The 25,512-nt window shown below is 31.4% G+C and overlaps 1 protein-coding gene across 1 annotated transcript in view; it reads left to right on the top strand.

The window, feature by feature from the left end:
- Positions 1-25,140, top strand: part of LOC125065812 — a 124,671-nt gene extending 99,531 nt beyond the window's left edge. The window contains exons 5-6 of the mRNA XM_047673646.1: positions 14,800-15,031; positions 24,950-25,140. Coding sequence (XP_047529602.1) covers positions 14,800-15,031; positions 24,950-25,050 — 333 coding nt within the window. The 3' untranslated portion in view covers positions 25,051-25,140. The remainder of the gene's footprint in view (positions 1-14,799; positions 15,032-24,949) is intronic.
- Positions 25,141-25,512: the final 372 nt, after the last annotated feature.

The raw sequence follows: 25,512 nt of genomic DNA, 5'->3' as shown, positions 1-25,512 counted from the left end.
CAAAATATAATTTCATCTTGTATAAAATTGAATGAAAAATTCGAGAAATATTTAATTTTATTAGGTATATACGGTTTTCTTTTTAAATAAAAAAAAAAAATGTTTAAGGTTCATTTTTAATATTTAATAATTAACCTAACCATTTGTCGAAACGACGAACAATCTGTCTTTTAAATTACTGTACAGGTCTTATATATTTTTTTTTAATTTAAAAACGTTATCACCTGGTCAGCATTAGCTGATCAAATAATAATATTAGACATATCATACTAATCAGCACGCATTGGTTATCCAGCATCAGCAGCTGCTCTACTTGAAGTACATCCTTTCCGTGTTACCGTTGTTCGCTGATATTACTCTGTGCCCAAGGCCAAAATCAGGATAATTCATATAGATAATATTCGATTTAAAAGGGTGTAGCTTGTGATAGCATTAGCATGTACATTAGCAGCCTGAAAATATCCTACTGCTGGGCTAATGCTTCCTCTCCCTTTGAGGAGAAGGTTTGGAGCCCGCCGCCGCTTCACCGCCGAGCACGAAATAAACACAAATTAAGCACATGAAAATTCAGTGGTGCTTGCCTGGGTTTAAACCCGAAATCATCAGCTAAGATGCACGAGTTCTAACCACTAGGCCATCTTGGCTTAATTTTTGGCATTAAAGTTTGTGATAAATTTGGTGTAAATTGTGGCTCCCATCGATAGAAATCAAACGAAAGTAGCCTTGGGCTTTGTCTTAGCTTTCTTCAATATCTGCCTTGAATTTTGATGGATCTTCTTGAATCACTTTCCATCTATTTGCCGTCAAGTGAATATAGTGCCCCCAAATACATTATTACAAATATTTTCTATTATTTGTAATAATGCAATTTTAACATCTAAAAGCGAATATTTTGACGAATGGTAAAAAAAACTACCAAAGACTTACAACAAAATTAGCAATAAATATAGAAGTCTAAACTTTCATCGTAATCACGATTATGTTCTTCTCGAAAAGTTGTAAGTTGCCTGTTTAAAAAGAAGGACCTTCGCTGAGTAACCAAATGACAACGCAATTGTTAACGAATATGACAAAAAAACCAGAAAACTTAAAAAAGTGTATTTGTTGATTAAAGACAAGAAAATATGAAAGATGCTTGTTGATGTTGATGTAGATGTTTCCTGAAATATTTGTAACTTAGATTTACTTTAACAAAAGTTCTGATGTCCTCTGTTTTGCAATGAACTAGAGTCGTCTAGCTAGATCAAGCCATTTTATTTTTCATAATTGACAAGCTTTAGGGCTTTGTGCAAGCCTGCCTGGGTAGGTACCACCCACTCATCATATATTCTACCGCCAAATAACAGTACTCTGTATTATTGTCTTCCGGTTAGAAGGGTGAATGAGCCAGTGTAATCACAGGCACAAAGGACATAACATCTACTATCTACTATCAACCTTGGGAACTAAGGTTCCCAAGGTTGTACTATCAACCTTGGGAACCTTAGTTCCCAAGGTTAATCCCAATATGATAGGTGATGTAAGGAATGGTTAATATTTCTTTTAGCGCCCTTGTCTTTGGGCGGTGGTGACCACTTACCATCAGGTGGCCCATATGCTCGTCCGCCAACCAATTCCATAAAAAAAAGACATGAAATGCTCTTCAAGGTAATTGTTTTAATATAATAAAAAACAAGTAACTTAGCAAAACGAAAACATTAATTATTCATTATTTTAAAATTAAAATTTGAATTGGAATAATTATTAATTATTCCAATTTTAGCCGTACGAGATATTAAACAAAGTCAAACAAAATAAATAATTTAATAAAGTATCGCGCTGTATCTCATTGTGTCTGGTAGATCAGCTTCCTAAAAATTCTAAGGAAGGACATTTTCAAACATATTATATCGAAGATGAAACCAAATGAGAAACACATTAGCGTGTCGTCTTTGACGCTGTTCTCTCGTGATATTGTTATCAATGTTCATTTTCGTTCCTTGGAAGCATTATTTATATTTTTATTATTAGAATAAAACTTCTTTGGCAGATGAAAACAAAATGTTATAGTCACATTTAGCGATGACGTTTTTGTTTTTTTTATTTGTACCACCTACACTAATTTATAACGCTTAGTAATTTTTTATGTTCTTAAATTATACTCTTTTGTATTTTCATCAGTGTACTAAGCTTTTTTTGATAGATTCAGTCATTTTTATCATGTTTTGATATTTTTAATTGTCTTATATATTTTTTTATTATTCATATTTTTATTAAACCTGACCAAGACAGTAAATAATATACTTTTCTGATCTATACTATATCTATACTTATATTTTAGAGTTAGAAGATATGTTGGTTCATTTGTTTAAACATATTAATCGTAGGAACTACTGGACCGGTTTGAAAATTTTTCATTAACATGTACGACAGAATCTGTAATATATCCGAGTGAAGTTAAGACGAGCAGCTAATAATAATAAATAAAAGTAAAATTTGTAATAAAAATAAATATGATACAGTTATAGAAGTATTCATTGAAATATAAACAATTCATACAGGTTTTAACAAAAGTCTTTTAGTATGTATCGTTTATTTAAAAGGGTGTCTTTGGCATTTTTATAACATACAAACTTAGAGGAAATATTTTCGTAGAACTTTTCCTCGACGCTGCGTATTTTCATGATGTAAATTGTATAGTGATAGCCTAAAGCTTTTGTTTTGTCGGCGTGAGGATGAGTAATTCAGCATACTTTCGTTTTGTACTCGTGTACTTTTACGTACATATTATTCTTGTTGTCTTTATATTTAAAAACATACTACATATTTTATTTGTAATTCTGATACAGTTTAAACAGAGATAATATAAAGTTATTTGGTTATTCTGTCAAAGTTTTTAGCATGCTCCTGAGTATTTTTTAATTTGAAGTGGTATAATTTTTAAATATACACATTCTGGTGCTTTGGAAAGCGCGTAATCGTTTCCAGTCGGATTTGTGTATGACACGATGAAATAGTAAGTGCATCGTGTTTGTGCTCACACTTGTATAGTGCTATGGAGCTGAGATAGCCCAGTGGTTAGAACGCGTGCATCATAACCGATGATTTCGGGTTCAAACACAGGCAAGCAACACTGAATGTTATCGGAACTTTGGAAGTAAAATTAAAGTAGATATGTGAAATACTGTTGTATTATAAATAAAGATTAAACAAGAACAAGGTAATCGCGCCCAATAGGTAAATCTATGTTTATCTTTATTTTGACCTCCGTGGTCGAATAGTGTGTACACCGGTTTTCAAGGGTACGCCACTCCGAGGCCCCGGGTTCAATTCCCGGCCGAGTCGATGTAGAAAAAGGTCATTAGTTTTCTATGTTGTCTTGGGTCTGGGTGTTTGTGGTACCGTCGTACTTCTGATTTTCCATAACTCAAGTGCTTTAGCTACTTACATTGTGATCAGAGTAATGTATGTGATGTTGTCCAATATTGTCCAATATTTATTTCTTCTTCGATTGCAATAAATTGTAGGTCTGTATACTTAAACAATATCAGAAAAATAACTTATTAAGGGGAATTTACAAAAAAAAAAACATCACCTCTGGTAATTTTAAACACAGAAACGAATATTAACAGCCCTGTAGGAAAACAGATGCAAATAATTTATTCTGAAATAAAAATACATAAACCGCTTTGGAAAGAGTTAAGTTGCGAGTGTAAAAACGCCTGTTTATTCTTGTTTTTCCTTTTACCACTTTTGTGGAACATAATTATATAGAACCCGTTCTATTTTCTTTGTAGCGACTGAGTGTAGAGAAAACTATTGTCCTCAGAAATAAGATTATTATCAGCAAAACTGGCTTTGAAACTAATGAAATGACTTCTAACTCCAATTATCGTTGCTGGGAATGAATTTTATTACTAAAGTTCTGATGAAATAATACGATCAAATATTAAAGAGGTAAATAGATGATGTTATTGCATAATATAGAATATTTTATACTTTATACAATTTATGACAACTTTATAAATATGATTAAAAAATAGTATACGAAAGCAGATTGCTTTTAGAAAATATTGTTCATTTCTGTACGCTCATACACAATTGTATGATTTTTAAATAAAATCCTGTATTCCATTTTATCCAAAGGAATAAAATAATTTAGAACGTATTTATTTATAATAAAAAAAATGTTCGACTATTTATTTATTAAAAATATTTTTTGTGACACACGATGTATTTTTGTTGTAAGACTGTCAATATTTCTCCATTAATTGGATATGAGCTGAGATGGCCCAGTGGTTAGAACGCGTGCATCTTAACCGATGATTGCAGGTTCAAACCCAGGCAACCACTGAATTTTCATGTGCTTAATTTGTATTTATAATTCATCTCGTGCTCGGCGTTGAAGGAAGACATCGCGAGGAAACCTGCACATTAGACACATGTCTAATTTCAACGAAATTCTGCCACATGTGTATACACCAATCCGCATTGGAGCAGCGTGGTGGAATATGCTCCAAACCTTCTCCTCAAAAGGAGAGGAGGCCCAGCAGTGGGAAATTTACAGGTTGTTAATGTAATGTAATTGGATATTGTCCAAAAATTACGAACATTCTAATATAACCTTTTTTGTTTGGGAACCTTGTTTTTCAAACGTATAAATTATAGAAACGCTATTCTCGAATCCCTAGAATTGTATAAGTGTACTCTCATCGCTCTCAGTGAAAAACTAAGCCCTGAGGTTCCGTATCGCTATAAAAGCTTTTAAACAAACTACTCTCGACCTTTTTTTTATTACGAAGTTTTGAAAATGGAACAACCTAAAATAAACTGCCTTAATAACCGCTAATATTTCTTACAAAATTTTGACAATTATGTCAAAATTACGTGCCTTGCAATAAATTAATCCAGTTACCGTAAATGGTAACAAATATGATTGGTTATATGACAGCAGAACTGTATACTAATAATTCAAATATAAAGCTGGAGAAACTTTAGGGTCGGTTTTACCCTTATGGTAAAATTCTATGGCAATGTTTTATTTTATATTATAAACTATGTCTTTATGTGGGACTAGGTGGTGGACATTGTTACTTTATGAAATATTAACCACTTCTTACATCGCCAAAGCGCTACCAACCTTGGGACCGTAATGTTAAAGATATTATACGGTCTATTGTGGCTTTAGTTACACTGACTCACTAAATCAAATCGAAACTAAATAATACTAAGTATTGCTACTTGGCTAGTAGATTTACCAAGTGAATGATGGTAAAAGTTTGAATCCCAAAATTTTATGGACATTTACCATTAATAATCAGTAAAGATAAGTTTTACTGGAAAATCTTAAGATTAACCGTAGTACGAGCTTCTACAGTAACATATAAATATATACTTAGTAGAAAATTATTAGTACGTTTTTAGGAAGTATAATAAAGTCACAATAAATGTGGATAAATCACGATTTTGTCTTATCAATGAATTTATTTAATTTACTAATTCTATTCTGATATCTACACTCTAGCATAACAGAAGATAGTATGAATCGAAATCACTTTACATGTTGATTATAAAGAACAATAATTATGTATGTGTGAGTATAGTACTTATATAAGGCTATTACTAAATACTAACGAATACGCCACATTTAATTCAACTTAATAATGCAAGACATCACATACAAACTTTGAAAAAAAACCGGCTAAAATATTATGACAACGTAGCTGTAAAATTCCTTACAGCGCTAAAATTATTTTCAATATCGAAAACATAATGGACCTCTGTATACCTCTTGCTACACAAAACCATTTTTTCCGTTCAATCGTCCATTGTTCGTAACACAGTCGCCATTTTAATTCTGACGTGTCATTCGAACGATTATTCTTTTTTGACGGTTCGAGGAAATTATAGCGGTGGCACAGTTTATAAATGAATAATATAAATAAGGAATTACCATTTTTCTATTAAAGATTACGCGGAACGAATAAAGGGGGACCATTATTCGGTTATTTCGTTTTAATTTTCTTATTGTTGCTTCGATTTTTCACGCAATAGTAATTACTTAACATTTGGAGCGTGTTTTATTAGCTGTTGGTCGGATTTTGACTCTCCTACTTAATATTTCTTGGTAGATTGAGTAGGTCGATTACATTTTATAACGAAAACAAACAATAATTTGTATATAATCTAACTACTAAATGATAAGTACTTGCATCGCTATTATTAATCAGTACAGATTCAGTTAACTTGTTTATAGGTACGCTTGATATTCTTTAGGAAAACTACAGTTTCCATAATCTTAGCGCGAATGCGTTGAAATCTCGCCTCATACGGGCCTCGCCTCTTTTTTGTTTTTGGAAATCCGTTACAAGTGGCTTAAGCTGGAATTGCATTAATTATCGGACATTAATTAGTTATACATGAAATTTGAATACATAGGGGTGATGATGGTGATGATGATATCCTTTTGACTGATCGACTACGGCGGTTATTCTCAAGGGAAGCGTACAATTGTGCTGAACTTAGTATAGTTAATATAGTGCGTGCGATATTGCGTGAGATTTAAAATCCAAATCAACTGAAAATAGTTCAAGTAGGACCAATACTTGTACTGTGAAACTCCGGTCTTCGAATTAAAAGATCTTTTAAGCTAGAGACTAGAACTAAGAGGCATTCAATAAATACTAGAGACTTATGACTTGTGGCGACCAACACGTGTACATATGCATAAATAAATTACACACACAAACATAAAAGTTCACATATTTACAGACATACACGCATATATACACTTCATTGATTTTAAACTCAACATGAGATTACGGATTGACACAACGGACGATATATGTAGCCAGTGGACAAACTCTACTGTGGACAAACTTAACTCCGTTGTGATGTCGTCCTTTGTCTTATGTTGTGAAACCGCCTACCAAGGTGCAAGCGCATAAAATCGTAGAAATTGTAGATCACCAGTTATTCCAGCAATCGCGAACAAAGCCTCGACTGGTGCGAAACAGACTTCCGGGTTGTCTGGGTAAAAGAATGGTAGCCGAAGTCCGACGTTAAAAATTTCAGTTCGATCACCGTCAGTACTAAAGTGCTGCACACTCATAAGAAATAATTGTTCGCTCTCATATTATGCCTTAGGTTCATGTCTCTGTTGATTTCATGTACGCTTTTTACAAAAATATTTATTCACACAGTTCAATTCCTTAGTTTGATCTGCATACTCATATTTTCGAATTACATTTTTCTTATGAAGTCTGAATAAATAAGAAACTCATTAGCCACTATAAAAATACTTAGTCATTAAAAATTCCCTCTGACTCAGCTGAGCTAACACAGTTTAATATTTTAAAGGTCTGCGATCAAATACACTTCTATTAAAAGAATAATATTAGTCCATACTTTAATCTATCTTGATATATAAAACATAACATAATTAAAAATGAAATTATTCTTTATACCAGTTTCTATACATTTTGAAAACGGTAACAATTATATTACCGCTTATAATTATTAAGTACTTGTAATAACCAAGAAATGGGTTATAAACATAATATCATAGAACGCTTCGTTTGTCTAGTGGTTAGCTGTAACCTGTTAGATGTAATTATGTCGGCGAATAATATAATATAATTAAATTTAAATAGATACACTGAAAATAATAGACGCTTGTACAATGTTACATCGATCGTTGTAGGGACGCGAATAACAGGCAGTAACTGCTACAAATATCGATTAAAATAATCCTTATTAAAGATCATTGTTAAGTTATTGTTACGAACGGGGGTCCTTTTGGTTGGGGTCTTTTTAGCTGGTACAACGCTATTTAGAAAAATAAGTTAAAAAAAAATTGAATTCTAATTTGAATTACGCATTCCATCGTTCCATCGACTGTTATATATGTTATATTTTCTGTTTCTCATCACTAGCCCGTCTGTCAAAAAGATCAAGCTAACTTGAACAGGGTATAGGAGATATCGACACGTCACATTATTTCCCTCTAGCTGCAGTGAACTGGCAGAAATCGTCCCGTAAGGAAAGGTGTTATATCCCTAGCGACCTTTGCCTCTCTTTCTCTACGTATCATTCTATTATATACGGTATTTTATAACATTATTTAGATTAATTTGTTGTTACTTTTTTTCGCACTGAATTTTTATAACATTTAATTTACATTCTCAAAATATGTTAATTTATTTTAATGATTCTGTAATTAAATACATAATTTATATCAAATTCCTTTATTCAATATAGAAGCATTACACTTACTTATTGATTGTCAAATTAAACACTACCACCGGTTCGGAAAAGAAAATTTCCCGACCTGAAAAGGGTCCTTTTTTGTCAATTTAATTATTTACAAATATTCAATATCAAAAGAAATAGCCAGGAAGCGTTCGTTTAATTCCCAAGGTATGTTATCAACCATGAACTCACTAATTGTATAATACCTTTCGCACACAAGCGTTCTTTTACAATTTTATTTAAATTTGGCAACAGAGGCATTTTGTGCACTTTTTGAGATCCTGTTATAGAACCGTATACATTGCCCCATAATAGAGTTATTGACTCTATGCAGGAGTAATAGGAGTAACAAGTTTGTGTTTGTTCCTTGTACCAATGCTATGAGTATCACACATTCTCATAAAATCATTAATATTTTTCTGTACATACATAAGATTACGGTATATTGAAAAGCAACAGTTAATATTATTTTGAAAAATAATATTATTAAATTAATAAATAATGGTTATATTATTAAATTTATATCCCAATAATTCTTTATATAGCGAAAGCAACTTCGTTTCGACTGGATGACCCACGGCATTTCTCTCTTTTATGTCCATATTTTAAATATAAATCCATTCAATTTAAAAAATGACGTTAAGAATTTTGTATTGTTACAACGTGTTCCTACTCCTAAAATCAAATCTTAGCGCTACACCGCTATGAAAGAGTAAGACGGCGCTTGTTTCAGTGCACGTTCTTGCTCATTCATTTTAAGAATAAAAGTTTTACCTGTTCGAAATACCCTGTCTAACTTCAAGTAAGTTAGAGTTGGGAACTCTATAACCATCATGAAAAAAGGATTGTTTTTTTATTTTATTAAATAAAGTAAATTATTCTTTCCGTGCCGATTTTAATGGTGGTAACCTGTTGCCGTTGCTCACCTATTAATTTTAAATAAAAAATTATACTTTGAAGGAAAATATTTGAAAACGAAAAGATTTTTTGTCAGAAATAAAATACCTCGATTAAAGCGACTGGTGCAAAACGATATTCCGAGACATATTTCGACATTTCTCGAATTAAATTGGCTCAGATAGAAACATAGATCATGTATACGATCAAAGTTATTCTGAAAGATTTTTCATTTATTCTTTATACCTTTCATAAATAAAAATGTATACCAGTCATTGCGATTTGAAGTTGTTTATGAAGAGCGTCGAGCTACTGTATTCATAATTTAAAAAATACTTGAATTATAAATAAGAATAGTTTATGTTATTAAACGTGCTATTCTCAAGAACTACCGGTCAAATTTGATAAAACCTTCTTTGACGATTTATTATTAAAGAAGATTCTAGGCTATGGCTTTATGCGACAGCCTGAAGCATCTGAGTTGTAAAAATACCCATCCACTGAGTAGTAAAAATACAATCGTTAAATGTCAGGAAGTGATACTTTTTTATTATTTATTCGGTTTACTAACAATCACTTACTTACACAACAAAAATACTTAGTTAAAATAGCAAAATGTACTGATTAATTTTAATTTATAAATATCGTGGATATAATACTAGAAATATTAAAGTGAAATAATTATCAAAGTAAAATAAAATTACAACAAAAATAAAACAGTTTTTTTTTCTAAAATAAAGCAAGATTTTATTGATGAAATAATATAAAATATCACTTTCTGACAACCATAAAAGAAAAATACTTTTCTTACTTACTTCTTCATGAAGTATTCGCAGGACGCAAGAGATCCACGATTTACATTTACTTCGGAACTCATGTAATGATTCAGAAAAATATCAACAAACTTGCTATTATTATTGACATACATAGTCTTGGAAGAGGGAAATTCGCACCAAGCATAATTCCACGTAGAGGATAAATTTCCTATAAGAATTACAACATTTAAATCATATCCGCATCTAGATATCGTACAACGGTTTTCTTTAAATCAAACTACATTGACGGGCTTTTAATTGTCCGTGCCTTTTTAACAGTTTCTTTTGTTTTGTTTCTTCTTTTATTGGCTTACTTGACGTATTGTAACAAAATTTTGCAAGTACCTACATTATGTTATTACAATACTGTAACTATACCACATCTATATTTCTTCCACTGAAGGACTAGTGAGAATTCTTATTTTTTTTGGATAAAATGATATTATTATTCTAATTTGTTGCCAATAATTCTTAATTACATAAATGACATGTCCACACATTCATTTGCAAACGAATAAACCGAATCCGAAATCCGAAGTTCCGAATCGGAATAAGTGCAGGAGTGACCCGGCATCCGCGACTGTGTGATCTTGCTTGGGAATTGCCATTCCAGGCTGTACTCTATGATGGTATTTGTAGAAACCCCACCGTTCGATTTATGAAATAATCTCTTACAACGTTCACAAGCGACATTTCACGTCTGAGATACGAATTGAGTTCTTACAGAATAACACTGCTGATCTGGTAAGACGTAGGCAAGTGGGCTAAGCGAGAACAACAATAGGTGAAATGGTTGCGACGAGTCGGCGGCGGCAGCCCAGAGAATAGGACGTTTCTTATATCTTGGTTTAGTCGTTGCACTTTTAAATGATACGAAATGTAAACAAACCTCTGGGCCTTTGATTGTTAGCTCATATCTTAATACTTTGCAGCGGTCTTTACTCAAAGTCAAAGTAAAATATATATATATATATATGTTAACAATTGTTTTATAAATATATTTTTTTATATATAAAAAAAACCAGACTTCGATAAAAAACGAGGTTCGATTCCCGGCCGAGTCGATGTAGAAAAAGTTCATTAGTTTTCTATGTTGTCTTGGGTCTGGATGTTTATGGTACCGTCGTTACTTCTGATTTTCCATAACACAAGTGCTTTAGCTACTGTTGTTACTACTACTAATGTTGTCCAATATTTAAAATAAAAAAATATATATTTTGTTCTTATGTAAATAGAAACAATAAATCGTTTTAATAAATTCCATTAGGCGTAGTAACATTGGATTTGTCCACTGAACCGGGGGCTCGATTCTAATGGACCGGATGAATCGACTGAGTGCCCGTAATATATTACTAAATTACCACGAATTACGACCGATTAGTGGATCAGTGTAACAACGATTATGCGCTTTGATGAGTTACTACATTAACTGATACAAAGATCGGATTACATTTTATCATTCATTGGTTTATTCATTGTCATTATATAATTTATTAATATCACATTTAATTGGATTATCAAATGAACTTTGGTTTGATTTGTTGTCATTTTGTTGTTCATGAAAATATATTCGATATTAAAATATATTATATTTTATAATACTGTGAGAATAAACTGTTAGAATTCACGGCTATCTCTGTGATCCTCCTTGAAGGGACTAGTAGGTTGATTTTACACCACAGATAAAAATGAGCTTTACCTTATCAATAAATTACTGTATAACTGCTTGATACACAGTTTTTTTTTTAATGAAAATTTCAGCACATAGATAACTCTCAACTTAAATATTTCCTAACTTGTGTTTCCTTTTCATCTCACCCTCGGTGAATAAAAACATTGTACAGAAAACTGTAATCGTAACCTCTAAATATATTTTATCTATTAACTTGTAGTGACTAACCTAACCCAACGATAAAACAGCAAATATGGGATTTATTCATTGACGAACTTTAGCATAATCTTGTTATTTAATTTAACTATTAAACGAATTCTAAGTGTTCATAATATTATAATAAAGGCACTATTGGTGATTCCGTTTTATTGGTTTATGTTTATCGAAAAATGCGACGTATATTTCAAACAGTACAATTGTGATTATCTCGAAATGAACACATTAAATCACATCCAATAAAAAAATAGCTGCTCCATATATAGACTTATCTGAACTAATCCTTTATATTAATAGTGTAAGCAGATTTTTGTCCCAGCGATTATGGAACGATAGGTGCACATAAATAATCGATTACAGTCCCATTTTGAAGAGCTCTAGCCGTACATGTGCAGAAAAATAAAGAAAATTCTTGATTGCTTTTTATTAAATTGTTATAATTTAAAAAAAAAATTTAGAAAACGAAAAAAAAATTACTGGCCACGTAGAGTGCGGTGGTATGGCTGAATAAAAAAAAATGTGCGAACAGACGTCCTCAGCTTACAATGAAATTAAATAAAAAAAAAACTGTCATAGGTTTCGAAATTTGTACAAATCTGTTGAATAAACGAAAAGTTTCACGAGCGACCCACTAGTAAATAATTGTTCGTTCATTTTCGATCGAGCTCAAATTTCGAGGTTGTTCAGGTGATAGCACAACTGTGTTAACGAGGGTTTGATTAGTGATTTAGTGCTTAAAATCATCTCGTGCTCGCTATTGAAGAAAATTATCATAAGAATCGACTTATAATTGTATCGCTTTATAATTATTAATATCAAAATGTGCCACCGGGTGGTATGTTGTCATCACACCCCATATATATTGGCACTGTAAACAAAATTATCCATTTCTTACGTCGCCATTGCTCCATCAAAGTTGTCGCTCACAATGGATGTTACATCACTGATGCCTGTAGTTACACTAGCTTTCTCTTTCTCCAGACCGTTACAAAAACAATACTAAATATTTCTGTTAATCAGTAGAATATGATGAGTCAGAAAGTAGCTAAAAAATATGCCACTTGAGTGGGAGAAGCGTTGAGAATTAAGCTCCAAGCCTCAAGTTGAGACGAGACTTTACCAAGTTGTCCAACTACTTGGGATTTACATAAAGTTACTTAATACTCTATTTATTTATTTATTTAACACTTTTTTGTACACCACAAGTACAATCACAAACGATTACAAAATATACAAACTAATAAACTAATGGTGAATCAAAAGGCTCTCTACTACTATATTTCGAGATTACTAGGAGAATATAAATAAAATGGAATACGGATTTCCTAAAAATGTTCAGCATTGCAATCTTTTCAATCCCTACACTTTGATGAATAATTGAGTCAATTATTCGATCAATTAATAACAAGACTCGTTAAGTATGGGACTGTTCAGTCTGACCAATTCAACGGACGTCGGTCTTTAATGGGTCGGATGTGTCGCTTGAGTGTCCGTCATTATTGAACAGAGGAATCTCTGGTAATTTTGTAAATAATATACTGTTTTTTTCAAGGGATTATATAACATAACGAATAATATTTAATCTTTCACGATGTATCCTATCAATCCTGTCGGAATGTCAGGTATAATAATAAAGGCATGACCGCGGTTATAAGCCGAATATAACGACTGAAACAGATATCAAGACATTTAATTCGTTCGATTTAAAATAATTGGTATTTCGAAATTTAAAATAATTGGAACGAGGTAATTTATCCTCTCATAATATTCACAATATTGAGGGAGTCGAGCTAGCTCAGTGGTGAACCAATGAATATACTGAATATTCTTGGTTATAACCCATGCAAGCTCATTTAATTTTCATTACGTTTGTTTTATATATTATAATATAATGAATTCGTACTTGGCAGTGAAAGAAATCACTGTGTGTCGGATGAAGATCTGCCATATGCTTATCTGCCTCTTTAAAGCAGCGTGGTGGGATGGAGAAAAACTAATTCAATATTCTTTAAATTAACAAAAGGATAGAATAGTATTTACTTTTACTTTTTTTCCAAATATGGGAATATGGGTCTGGTATTGTAAACGGGTCAAAGGTTAGTATAAAAAATTTAACAATGATTTGTGTCATATATTTTGAGAATCTATTTTCTGGTCGACCACCGAATAATCAATTAATTGGTTAATCCATAACAAACGCCAATTAAGCGTGAAACTAGTATTTTGACCAATGTTGTGGAATTTCATCGTCAACGGATTTCTTTAATTGAAATTTCTCATTTCCAAAATGTGTTTCAGAGTTGACTGTAAAAATTATTAATACTAACACTTAATCTTCTTTCAAAGTTGAAGGTAAGAAATAAGAAATTGAAGTTTATTTCATCACTGGCTCCAATTTATAGCATCGTCTTTAAGCTGCATAGATTTCCGAAGTTCTTCTTAAAATTAATTTATAGTTATCCGGATTTGTGCCTTGTCCGAACTTTGGTCTAGTAAGAAGTTCTATTTATTGAATCGTTTTATATCTGAGACTTCACGTATTTTTATTTGATTAAAAACAGATATAGCCAAGCCGGAATAAAAGAGGATCTTAATTGGAATTCGTCATGAAGATGTAAAGATTACGTGAGAAGTCGAGTGTCAAATTACCTATGAATGTGAAGTGTGGTGGAATAATCTCCAAGGCTATGAGAGTATAAGTTATGAATATCCTTTCATCTTATGCCAGATATTTGGCAGATGTTTGAAAAATAAGATTTTAGAAAAAAGATTTAATACATTGAAATTTGTACACACAGTCTACAGTGCGGTTTTATTATTTTATCACAAAATAACGAACCAAAATTCTTTCGTAAGCTGTTCATGAATAATGAAGTCTGAGATCTACATGCCTGGCACGAACTCTTTTGGACGAACATGATTTAACATAAATTAAACATAAATTTGGATTAAATAACATATTTTTAACAGGATCCAGTTATAACCGGCGAGACTCATGTCTCGGGTGCAGACGGTGACGGTCTCCGTGCATCGTGGAGGACTCTACACGTATATCCCGACGACTACTCCACGCATCGGGGTTTCCTCGCCCTGCAGTGCCGTGCGACACTGCCTACGCGGCCACCTCACGTCCGTAGCATGGCCGTACGGCTTTATGTCGCGAGTCGACCTCACATATCATCTTATATGTTAAGTAAAAATAGTAAGTATTATTAGGAACATTTATTTAAATATTTATACATAAATACATTTTTACATTATTAATTATTGTTATACATGTAAAAGCGAAATAAATTGCGGATATTATGTGACAATCTATAAGTGTATATATCGAAGGCAATTTTCTAAATGATTATTTTATTCAACACGCAGCCTAAGCTACAATAAGAATAAGCGTATTGAGACTTGGCATTTATAGAGACCATACGGTTTTACGAAATTTTTGCGAAATTTTGATTTTAATACATCGTTTTTGTTATTTCATTCTTTCAAGCTCATCAGGATAAAATATTAATATAACCGTGTACGCTTTTAGATGTGACATATATAGATCGTGCAGACCCTTGAGGGTGGGTGTCCCCTTGTTTATAAAACTGTTCCGGTTAGAAGATTGAGTGAGCCAGTGTAATTATAAGAACGATGCATGTAATATATTAGATTTATTGACTGAGGATTTACAGCGATAGGAGTTAATACTCCTTGTAAATGTCTATAGGTGAAAATTACAACTCACCATATGCTCGTCGGTCTTATTAAAATACTAGCTGTACCCGCGACTTCGTGCTAACTAACTAACTAAGTTACTTCTTATTACATTAACTTTCTGCCAGTGAAAGTCCCTTCAAAATCGGTCCAGCCGTATCAGAGATTAGAAAATATGTTTCGTGTCTGTAGTTATAATGCTCTCAACTGTATTAGTGGCAGATGGTTACGCAAACTTGCCAGCAAAAAGTTTTACTATCTAAAAATAAAAGAATATCTGATGAGTGGGCAGTACCTACCCAGACAGGCTTGCACAAAGCTCTACCACAAAGTAATTATTATAAATATAACTTCCAAAATTAATATTTATTTTTATATAGCGTTTTTACCAACAGTCCATTAAATCATTGAAAAATTGGCTGCACTTTTAACCTCAAAATTGACGCTCTTGGAATCAATATACAACTACGTGTAAATCCATTTTTATAGTACTAAAAAGAACAGTTTACTTAATTTAATTAATGAAATGTAGCTCATAATGCAATTATGTTACTACGCGTAGGATGAAATTGATTTTGATTGATGGCAGATCCCAAAGTCTAGGTCGAGGGCATTATCGACAAAGTTAGTGTTTTAATGTACCAACGCCTCGACGTATTTAATAACAAATATTTCAATAAAAGCCGATCATTTCAAGTAAGAGTGTAAAGGATTATTTTGTAATCACTCATAAATAAATAAATTATTATAATATATTTAGTATAGTTAGAAGTTTTTTAACATTAAATACTTTCCGAATATAATATGATATATTTTTTAATACTAATAAAATATAATAAAAAGTCAATAGCCTTTTTTTTTGTCAATGGTTGCTCCCATGTATTGAAAAACCGGTTCAGAAATATAGTTTAATATTATTTTGATGCTTAATTCAATATTATAGTAAAGAACATTTTCAATATATTATTGGACGAGTTCAGAACTGTAATCGATGAATTGAAAGTCTAGTCACGTTAAGGGCACTGGAAGAGACCTATTGCTGGGGTATTTTTGTGTGAAAGTCTTGTATTTTTTATATTAGGATTAATTTCTTCGGTATTTTGGTTACTCGTTATATGAAAACATCGAACGAATCCTTAAGATTTAATAGTGCTATAAATACAAAATGACGAATTACAGACTATAATTATTTGTATAGTTAATTAAACTATATGTATACAAATTTCAATATAAGAAGAAAAAATATGTCTTTATATGTTATATATTTATGTAGAAAACAAAAATATTCAACATTACTTGGTGGTAGGGTTTTGTATCGCATAAAACTAATACTTAGAATCGTTGTGTTCTGGTTTGAAGGGTGAGTGAGCCAACGTAAAATCTTAGTTCCCAAGGTTGGTGGCAAATTGGCGGTGTAAAGAATGGTTAGTATTTCAGAGCCAATGTGGTTGTTGTTGAACCATAGTGACCACTTATCATCAGGTGGCCCATTTCCATATTCGCTTATAAATACTATAAAAAAAACCTTATATCCACTTTAATTTTACTTCCAAAGTTTTGATAACAAGTTTACTGACATTCAAAACGCATTTTTTTCACTACTCCATAAATTATCTGTGGTATAACACAGATAATTCAAGATGCCAACCAATGATATCGCGTTGGTTTAAAGTTGAGTTTATTTATATTTACGCTTCCTGTGATTGGAATAGCCACTAGTTCGTATTCGATACAATATATAGTAATTTTACTTCGACTGCATTTTATACGAGAAACTACTGAGATCGGAGCATATTTAATGACACTACTTAAAAACGCTTGTGGTAGAATTTCATTATTCAATTTTAACATAGGAAGGTATCCTTACGAGTTTTATTTCCAGACACAATTTAAGCATATAATTAAATAGATGTCGTTGGGCTTGCAGGCTAATTACCTATGGTACTCAAATATGCAGTAACACTAAAAGTTTCCCTAGTACTATACGGTTTGAGGGGTGGCGCTCTCCTACTCTACTAGAAACAACACAACTTACGTTCCTTATGAAGAACAAGTATAACTTAATTGTTAAAGTAATTATAATATGATGTAACGGCCATTTTATTTGAATTGGACACGCGACTTTGGCCTCACGTCATTTGCATGTGGGAACCATGACAGCGTGGCTTTACGTTGCACGCGCTTAAACGAGAGTAATAATATGTTACTTTCATAATTAGTAATATAATAACATAATAATGCTCTAATTATAAAATAATTATGTCATAATATATATTGTAATTTATTTAATAACACTTAGGAATTATCAATTTAACAACTGTTCTTTGGAACTTACACGACTGTTCAAAAACAGTGTGTTTGTGTAATTGACATTTTTTTTTAAACCAACAATACCTTTTAAGTGCTAGAACAGATTGAGATCGATATCGTTAGAATCGTTAATTTATTCCGAATTATTCTGACTATAAATTTATTCATTCAGCCAGACCTGTTTTTTTTTTACTTGAGGTAAAAAATATTATTTTTTTGTATAAGAGACAATGATAGTGTCCGACATGAGTAATCCCGTTCGGAGTTTGGGATAGGGTGTGCTAAACGTGACTCGTCATATATTATGTTCGGCTAAGGATATCTAAACCTTTCTTGAGAAACTTCCATCCCATTTACAGTTTAGTGATTACACGCTTCAAAATCCATCAAAGTAAGTCGCTTACGAGGTCGTATTGAATCAAACCTGCTGTTTTGAATCGAAAGACTTTGAGCGTACATCGCGCTGGTTCAGTGTGATTTCGTTTATGCACAGTTAATACAACACTTGGAGATTATTTTTCACAATGAACACTAGTTAAATTATATACTCGAAAACAGTGTTTCTCTGAATGTGAACCCACGTCTGTGGTTGAACACAACGACATTCAACTGAAATAAAAATAAAGGTTTATGTGACTAGGAAAATCACCAATTTTAATATAATACCTAATAAATCTTAAAGATCCGAGAAGAATCTGCTTTACTCACTTTTGATGCTTTTCTAAAGAATATAATATCGCGGTTAATGAAATGGCTACAATTTTTTTATTTATCTCGGCGCCGAGCAGTCTCTAGAACAGAACGCAGTTTCAAACTGCAGCAAAGATATTGCTTGCATATGCAAATATCATGAAATACTGTTGCAATAAACTTATTTAAGACATATGAAGGAAAATGAATTCTTCCTTTTTATTTCTTTGTGGTCTCGAATGTTATTGATTTGATTTCGTTGGGGTTATTTGATGCGGGTCGTGTATGACTTTGCTCACGTAATATTTGTTATGGATAAAGAATTTTTGAACAAAATAAACCCAAGATATTGTGTAAGAACCAAATCAAAATATACTTAATTTGAGTAGATTCTTACAAGATAGATATAAGAAATAGAAAATATATTTTCAATTACCAAGATTAAATAATTAATTTGCTTATTCAATGACATACTTCGACTTTGAAACCATCCTCTAAAAAAAACTACTTATATTTTTTTCTGTTTAGGAAAATGTTTAAGGCAAACATACTTACTAGTATTTAATATTAACAATATTGTTAAATGTTGTTATATATGTAAATGTAAGTAACGGAACAAAATCGAAAATCTCGTAAAATCGGACTAAAAATCTGTGAAGTTACAATAATAACAAATACATGGAAATTTTCCCTGCTTAACTGCTGCTTCTTATTTTGTATACACACATCACAAAATCCCACGGATGTAGTGTCTCTTCACTGTGTTTTCTTCGTCGCTCAACACGGGATAATTTATAAATACAAATTAAATATGCGTAAGCTCGGCGGTGTTTGCGCGGATTTGAACTTGCTATGTTTGTTTTTGATGTTTTTGAAGTTAAGATCAACGTGACATATAAGTCGTGTAATCTTTTCATTTTTCAATATACATCTATGTATTCACCCATCTATGTGGAGTATGGTTGAATGGAGTAGTTAATTTTATACATATACCTAACATCGTGAATATCCACGACCTCGATCTTACGATCACGTTCAGGTAAATTCTGAGCCCTAATCCAATACCGCAGTGAACTAAGCTTGGATACATCTCCTTGATAAAGAGGCCTTATCTGGCAGTTGGAGGATAATTCTGTATTACCTTACTTTTCTAAGGTTATAATTTCAAGCTTGAAACATATCACTGACATTGATTTTAACATCTTCACCTTTATACTATAATAAAACCCGAAATAAAATACCCTCCTTGCGCAGTAAAATTAAAAGCCCTTCGCCCTATAAACCCCACTTACCTTACGGTCAATGAACTTCATTTCCTTAGCGTAATGTTTTCGGTCAGCGTATTTTTTAATGTCACTTAAACTGATAATTAATCTTGTGTTAAGGATACCATTATATATTTATGGAGTGTAAGAACTTTACTCTTATTAATTTAATTTAAATTTAGCATAGATGTTGACTCACACTATACTATTTTTTATCTATATGGCCTTTTGTTTAGTAGTCAATATAAAAATGTCGAGTTTGTCTGACAATAAATTTGGAAGTAAGCAGTGTAGCACTTCCGTACCTGATCGTTTCTTTAAGGCAGATGACTAACTATTCCATCGGGCTATTCAATTTAAAAAAGGCATATTAGGTATATATAGATATATACACAGTCCACCTAGTGATGTTAAAATCCCAGGATCCTGACCTATAGTCTTCACCACTGTTTACTCGAGATATATGTTTAATTGAAAGTATAGAGGGAAGGAGATAAGACTAATTTCTCCAAAGAAAGAAAGAGAAGAGAGATTCTTAAAAAAAGTAATGTATTTTATATTGTACTTGTCTAGTCTACGTTGTAAGGCTATCCTAGTCGACAATAGGTCGACATTATTATTCCGCTCGACGCTATAAATTCGAATACTTACAGCAAACTCTCATTAGTTATTTAGGTCTGAGTAAAAATACTACCGCAAAAAGCCCTGAGGTTAACGGATAACTTTTCTTTAGAGATTTGTACATGCTATAATTAAAAATGAGGTTTTTAATTAAATTTTTGAGAAGAATATACTTTTTACAAAATTTACCTAAGATGAGTAAGTAACCTTTTTCGTATTATTGGTGTAAAATTCTAATTTTATTTGTACAAATTCAACTCGTATCTGATATAATATACCTTTATTATAATCTATCCTCATATCGTCCACACGCCACCAATACAGGAACTAAGATGATATTTACTTCGTGACTGTTGTTATATTCACCCTTCATACTGACTGTTGTTATAGTCAACAACAACAATACTGAATTTGTGCTATTTGTTAGTAGAATATTTAATGGGACGGTCGATGATACACGTGCAGTTTGGAAAGACAGTCTTGCATCACTGAATTAAAATCTAAGTAAACCACCTATCTGGGTTCTACTTACTTACTAATACTAAGTCCTTTTTTATTACGACTATACAATACATATATATTTACATACATAATCGTGATGACCCAGTCGATCGACCCAGACGAAAATCTTAACCAACAATTCTGAGTTCAAGCCCACTGAATTATTCTTAATTTCTATTTATAATTTATCTCATGCTAATAATAACTAAAATATAGCTAATAATAACATAACACATTGATAGGAAACGTACACGTAGCGGATGAGAATCCACGTGTGTATCCACTAACCTGTATTGGAGCAGCGTGGTGGAATTAACAACAAACTCTTTCTCAAAATGGTGAATGATTAAACAGACTGACTGACATACATAATTGTTGATTATAGTAATACGTAGTGTTCTAATTGTCATACGCATATTGCTGTATAATTATGTTTCTTAGCTAAAAGCTATTCTACTATATAATAATATAATTTCGCATACGTATAAATATTTGCCATTAAAGATTCTTTACCATACTAATAATTGAACCTGTTTACATATTTTGATGATGTTTTTATTTATTTAATTAAATACTTTATTTTTGAATACTTGACCACCACAAAGTAAATGGAACCAAAGGCGGACTTTATGCCTGAAGGGATTCACTATCATATATGCCAGTCAACCCTCAGGTCAAACAGAAAACCATGAAGGCAGTAATTAATAATTGACAATACATAACAGTATACATATATACTTATATACACGTATAGTATCTATAACATAAATATAGATTTATAATAAAAAACAAATAAATAATAATATTATTGCATAATAGAAGTCATGAGATCGTTCTCGGTGATTGAGGATTAGAATGCTTGTAAATATAAATGCATTTAAGTTTATCTTCTTTTTTTATGTAAAAAAACCCAATAAGTTATTTCGGTCCGGGATTCGAACACAGAACCTCGTGATATGCAGCCACATATCTAGCCACTAGACCAACGAGCCTCCATTATCTTTATTACATAGACTTATCGCTGGCCTCAAAACATAGCATGTCATTTTAAGTTATTTTTATTCTTTGAACTAATAAAACCGCTACGCTAATTATAGTCCATAAGAATTGCTAAAGGGTTGTAAACTGTTATAGATTAAAGAACACGTGGAACACGCGATAAATTAATCTATATTTTCAAACGAAACCCATTACTATAAGTAAGCTTGTCCGTATTTATATTAAAAACAAATTAACAGAATTTTTATTTTATTAATAAATGTTTTATATCAATCCTTTTAAAAAAAACTTTAATCCTTAAACCTTAATTGGAAGGCCCAATGAGCAAATAGCGCGATTGGAAGTAATATCTATAAAAATATTACGAAGAGATAAAATTTGTTTGTTTGTATGTAGGGGGTAATCTCCGGAACTGATGATCCAATTCGAAAATTATGTTTACTAGAAGAAAGTTACATTATTCCCGAGTGGGTATTAACTATATTTTTATCATATCCTTTTCGGAAACCAGAAACCTACCCGAGATTGCTAGTAATAAAATCTTAACCGGCGATACTGAAACAAACCCAAGTCAAGACAGAAAATATAAAGTACTATATACACTCTGAATTGTTTACCATAGAAATTAAGGTGTTATACACAATATACACACCTAGTTTCCGACTTCGCAAAGTAATACATCCTTCCTAGAGCACAATATTCGTTTCTATAATAAGATTCCAAGGATATTTTCAACTTGGCCTATTAAAAAATTGAACATTCATGTCAAAAAAATATCGATAAATAAGGAACATTACTCGAGATTGTATTAAACATAAAAAAGCGTTGACTTAGTATTTATCTGATGAGTATGAGTAACTACTGAGTTTCAAGCCGGTTCTTCTCGGTAGAATCTACTTTCCAAATTGGTACCTTTACATTTAATTGGATACCATAACGTAACGGTTCAAAAGTGCTTTATGAGCCTACTTGTATAATGATTTTGAAAGTGAGAAAGACATTAGATATTGTAGAGCCTAGATGGAATTTTTACAATGTATTTACGTTATCTACGTGAAATGATAGGAGCTGCAAAATTTCATCGGATATGTTCGGGTTAAATGGACACGAGAAGCATTATAAATACAAGTCTTTGTATAGATTTGAATTCACAAATTTCGGTTCAAAATTCTATGGCTTCTGTCCATTGTGCTATATCTGTTTGCAAAAATCTTCGTGTTGATAAATATTAGGTATTTTTTATATGTATATTAGTAATAACAAATATTTTACTTTAATTAATCAAGTAGCCTAATTCATTTATCCCTATGGCAGAATAGGCTTTGATATTAATTAATTAAAGTATTACATACATTGTAATAATCTTGATCTTCTAGCTGGAGGCAAACGCGTAAAAGCGGCCAGCCCTATACATGATTATGTACTGAATTAACGTAACAAAATAATAGCCGACTTCGAAAGAAGAAGGCGTTCATCAATGCGGTTGTATTTTTTTTTCTTACATCAGAACTCCGTCGTATTTTATGAACCGATTTGGATTATTTTTTATTTGGGAGTGTTACTTTTCGTTTTTTTATTAAATATAATTTTCATGCAAAAACACATTTACTTTTCCAAATACATCTGATAAAGTAACAACTGAAACATTTGTATTGTAATAAGCGCTATTGTATTAATCAAGATAAAAAATAGAAAGTATATTATAAAAAAAACTGTTTACTTTATTATTAACTTCAATTTTATGTTTCGACCTCCAGAGCAGTCATGTAGCGTGTCAAACTGTTATTTTTAAGTACCTATTTGTTAAATATACTTAAAAAAAAAAACTTAATTACTTTTTCTAGTGGTAAAAGGAAGTTAGTTTTCAGGGTTGTGTACAACCGAAAAACAAAAATATTACAAATCCGTCTATCCGCCTTAGATTTTCTTCGCTTTTACTTAACGAAAACCGTTGAAATTTAGCACTCATTTAGTCTGGAAACCCTATTTTATAGCGCCAATTAGAACGTAAGCAAATATTCGAAGGTATTATTTTGGCTTGTATTATATATAAATATTTAAGAAAAGTACGAATGTAATTAATATTAAATAAAACCTAAAAATACAGAGGAAAATACAAATTACACAAAAATTGAGACATAATTATCTCTGATAGTGAGGTTAACATTTCGACGAAAATATAAATAGTATATTAATATCGTATTTGCTAGGTAAAAATAAGTGCGTATTATAATATATTATGTATATAATTTTAGCAAAATATAATGATATCGATTGATATTGAACCCACTACGGGTTCCGCAGTCGTCTATTATCCTTTAATTTTTTTAAAGTAATCCCCGTAATCAAGAACTGTTATAGCATTATCTTTCTTATAAAATACTGAATATATATTCCTAAATTTATAACATAACGAATTTCCATACCAACGTTCATCCCCAATTTTACCCCTCTAGGAGATGAATCATGAAAAATCCTTCCTTATTATTTCCATAAGTAATTACTTTACAAAATTTCATCCTGTTAGACTGGCTGGCATTGTATGTCAGTAAGACATTTTAAATATTTTATTGTTTATATATGTATAGATAGATATGGATGATTTGAATAATAATTCCGAATCCACGTTCAACGCGTACTTGATAGTTTTAACGTGTCTTTCATAATTTTCTCTGTTGATAATCAAAATTTTGCAAAACTGATTTAGTGTGCCTCTAACAAGTTTCAAGTCATTGTCTTGAAACTTAACGTATTTTAGTTATACATCGAAAGCCAGGCCAGCCAGGAATTTGCCTTTTATATATACATATATATAGGAAATATGTCTACATAATATCATCATATTGTATAACGTTGTAAATTAAAGTTTAGTGTTAGTACTTTTTTATGATGTACATTAAGTCAGTCTTAATATAAATTGATTCTTGTTAAGTGCAATAAATTTATTCTAGAATAAATAAATTTCTATAAAAACAATTTCCCTCTTAAATTCTATCTTTAATCAGACATTAATACATAAATCTTGATTTCAGATGCTGTAGGGAAAAATAACGCAATCAGATTACAGAACGATCTGTGTCTATGGACGTTATTATTGCTCGGGAGAAAACTTGTGCCTTGTCTAGTGAAATAAATGTATGACTGAATAAACGAATTACTATGGACTTAAGTTACGTAATGCTGTGGACGTAATATAGATATAATATATGTATATTTAATTAAATTATCAAAACCTTCTCTCAACTACTGTAATTGTTTGTTAGTCACGAACATATTACAAAATTATATCTTCGACTAAATTTCTTAAAAAACGAACACGTATTTCTTAAAAACAGATTACTGAAATAAAATCTCATTGAATAATAATGTTCAGAAATGTTAAATGAAAATAATTTTCGTCCAAAAATTGAGATCTAATATGAAGGATTTAGTCAACGATATATTAATGTCAATTAGATTTTTAAGGATCGGTTTGGTAAAATAGACTTGTGTTATTATTGATTTTCATATATTTCTCGTTTTATGTTCGCTAAGGAGATTCCATTAGATTTAGTTACGCACTATTTTTTTGTAAATGCTATAAAATATTGTTTTT

The sequence above is a fragment of the Vanessa atalanta genome, chromosome 8, assembly GCF_905147765.1.
Source record: "Vanessa atalanta chromosome 8, ilVanAtal1.2, whole genome shotgun sequence".
NCBI lineage: Eukaryota > Metazoa > Arthropoda > Insecta > Lepidoptera > Nymphalidae > Vanessa > Vanessa atalanta.
This window is presented reverse-complemented; position numbering and strand designations above follow the sequence as displayed.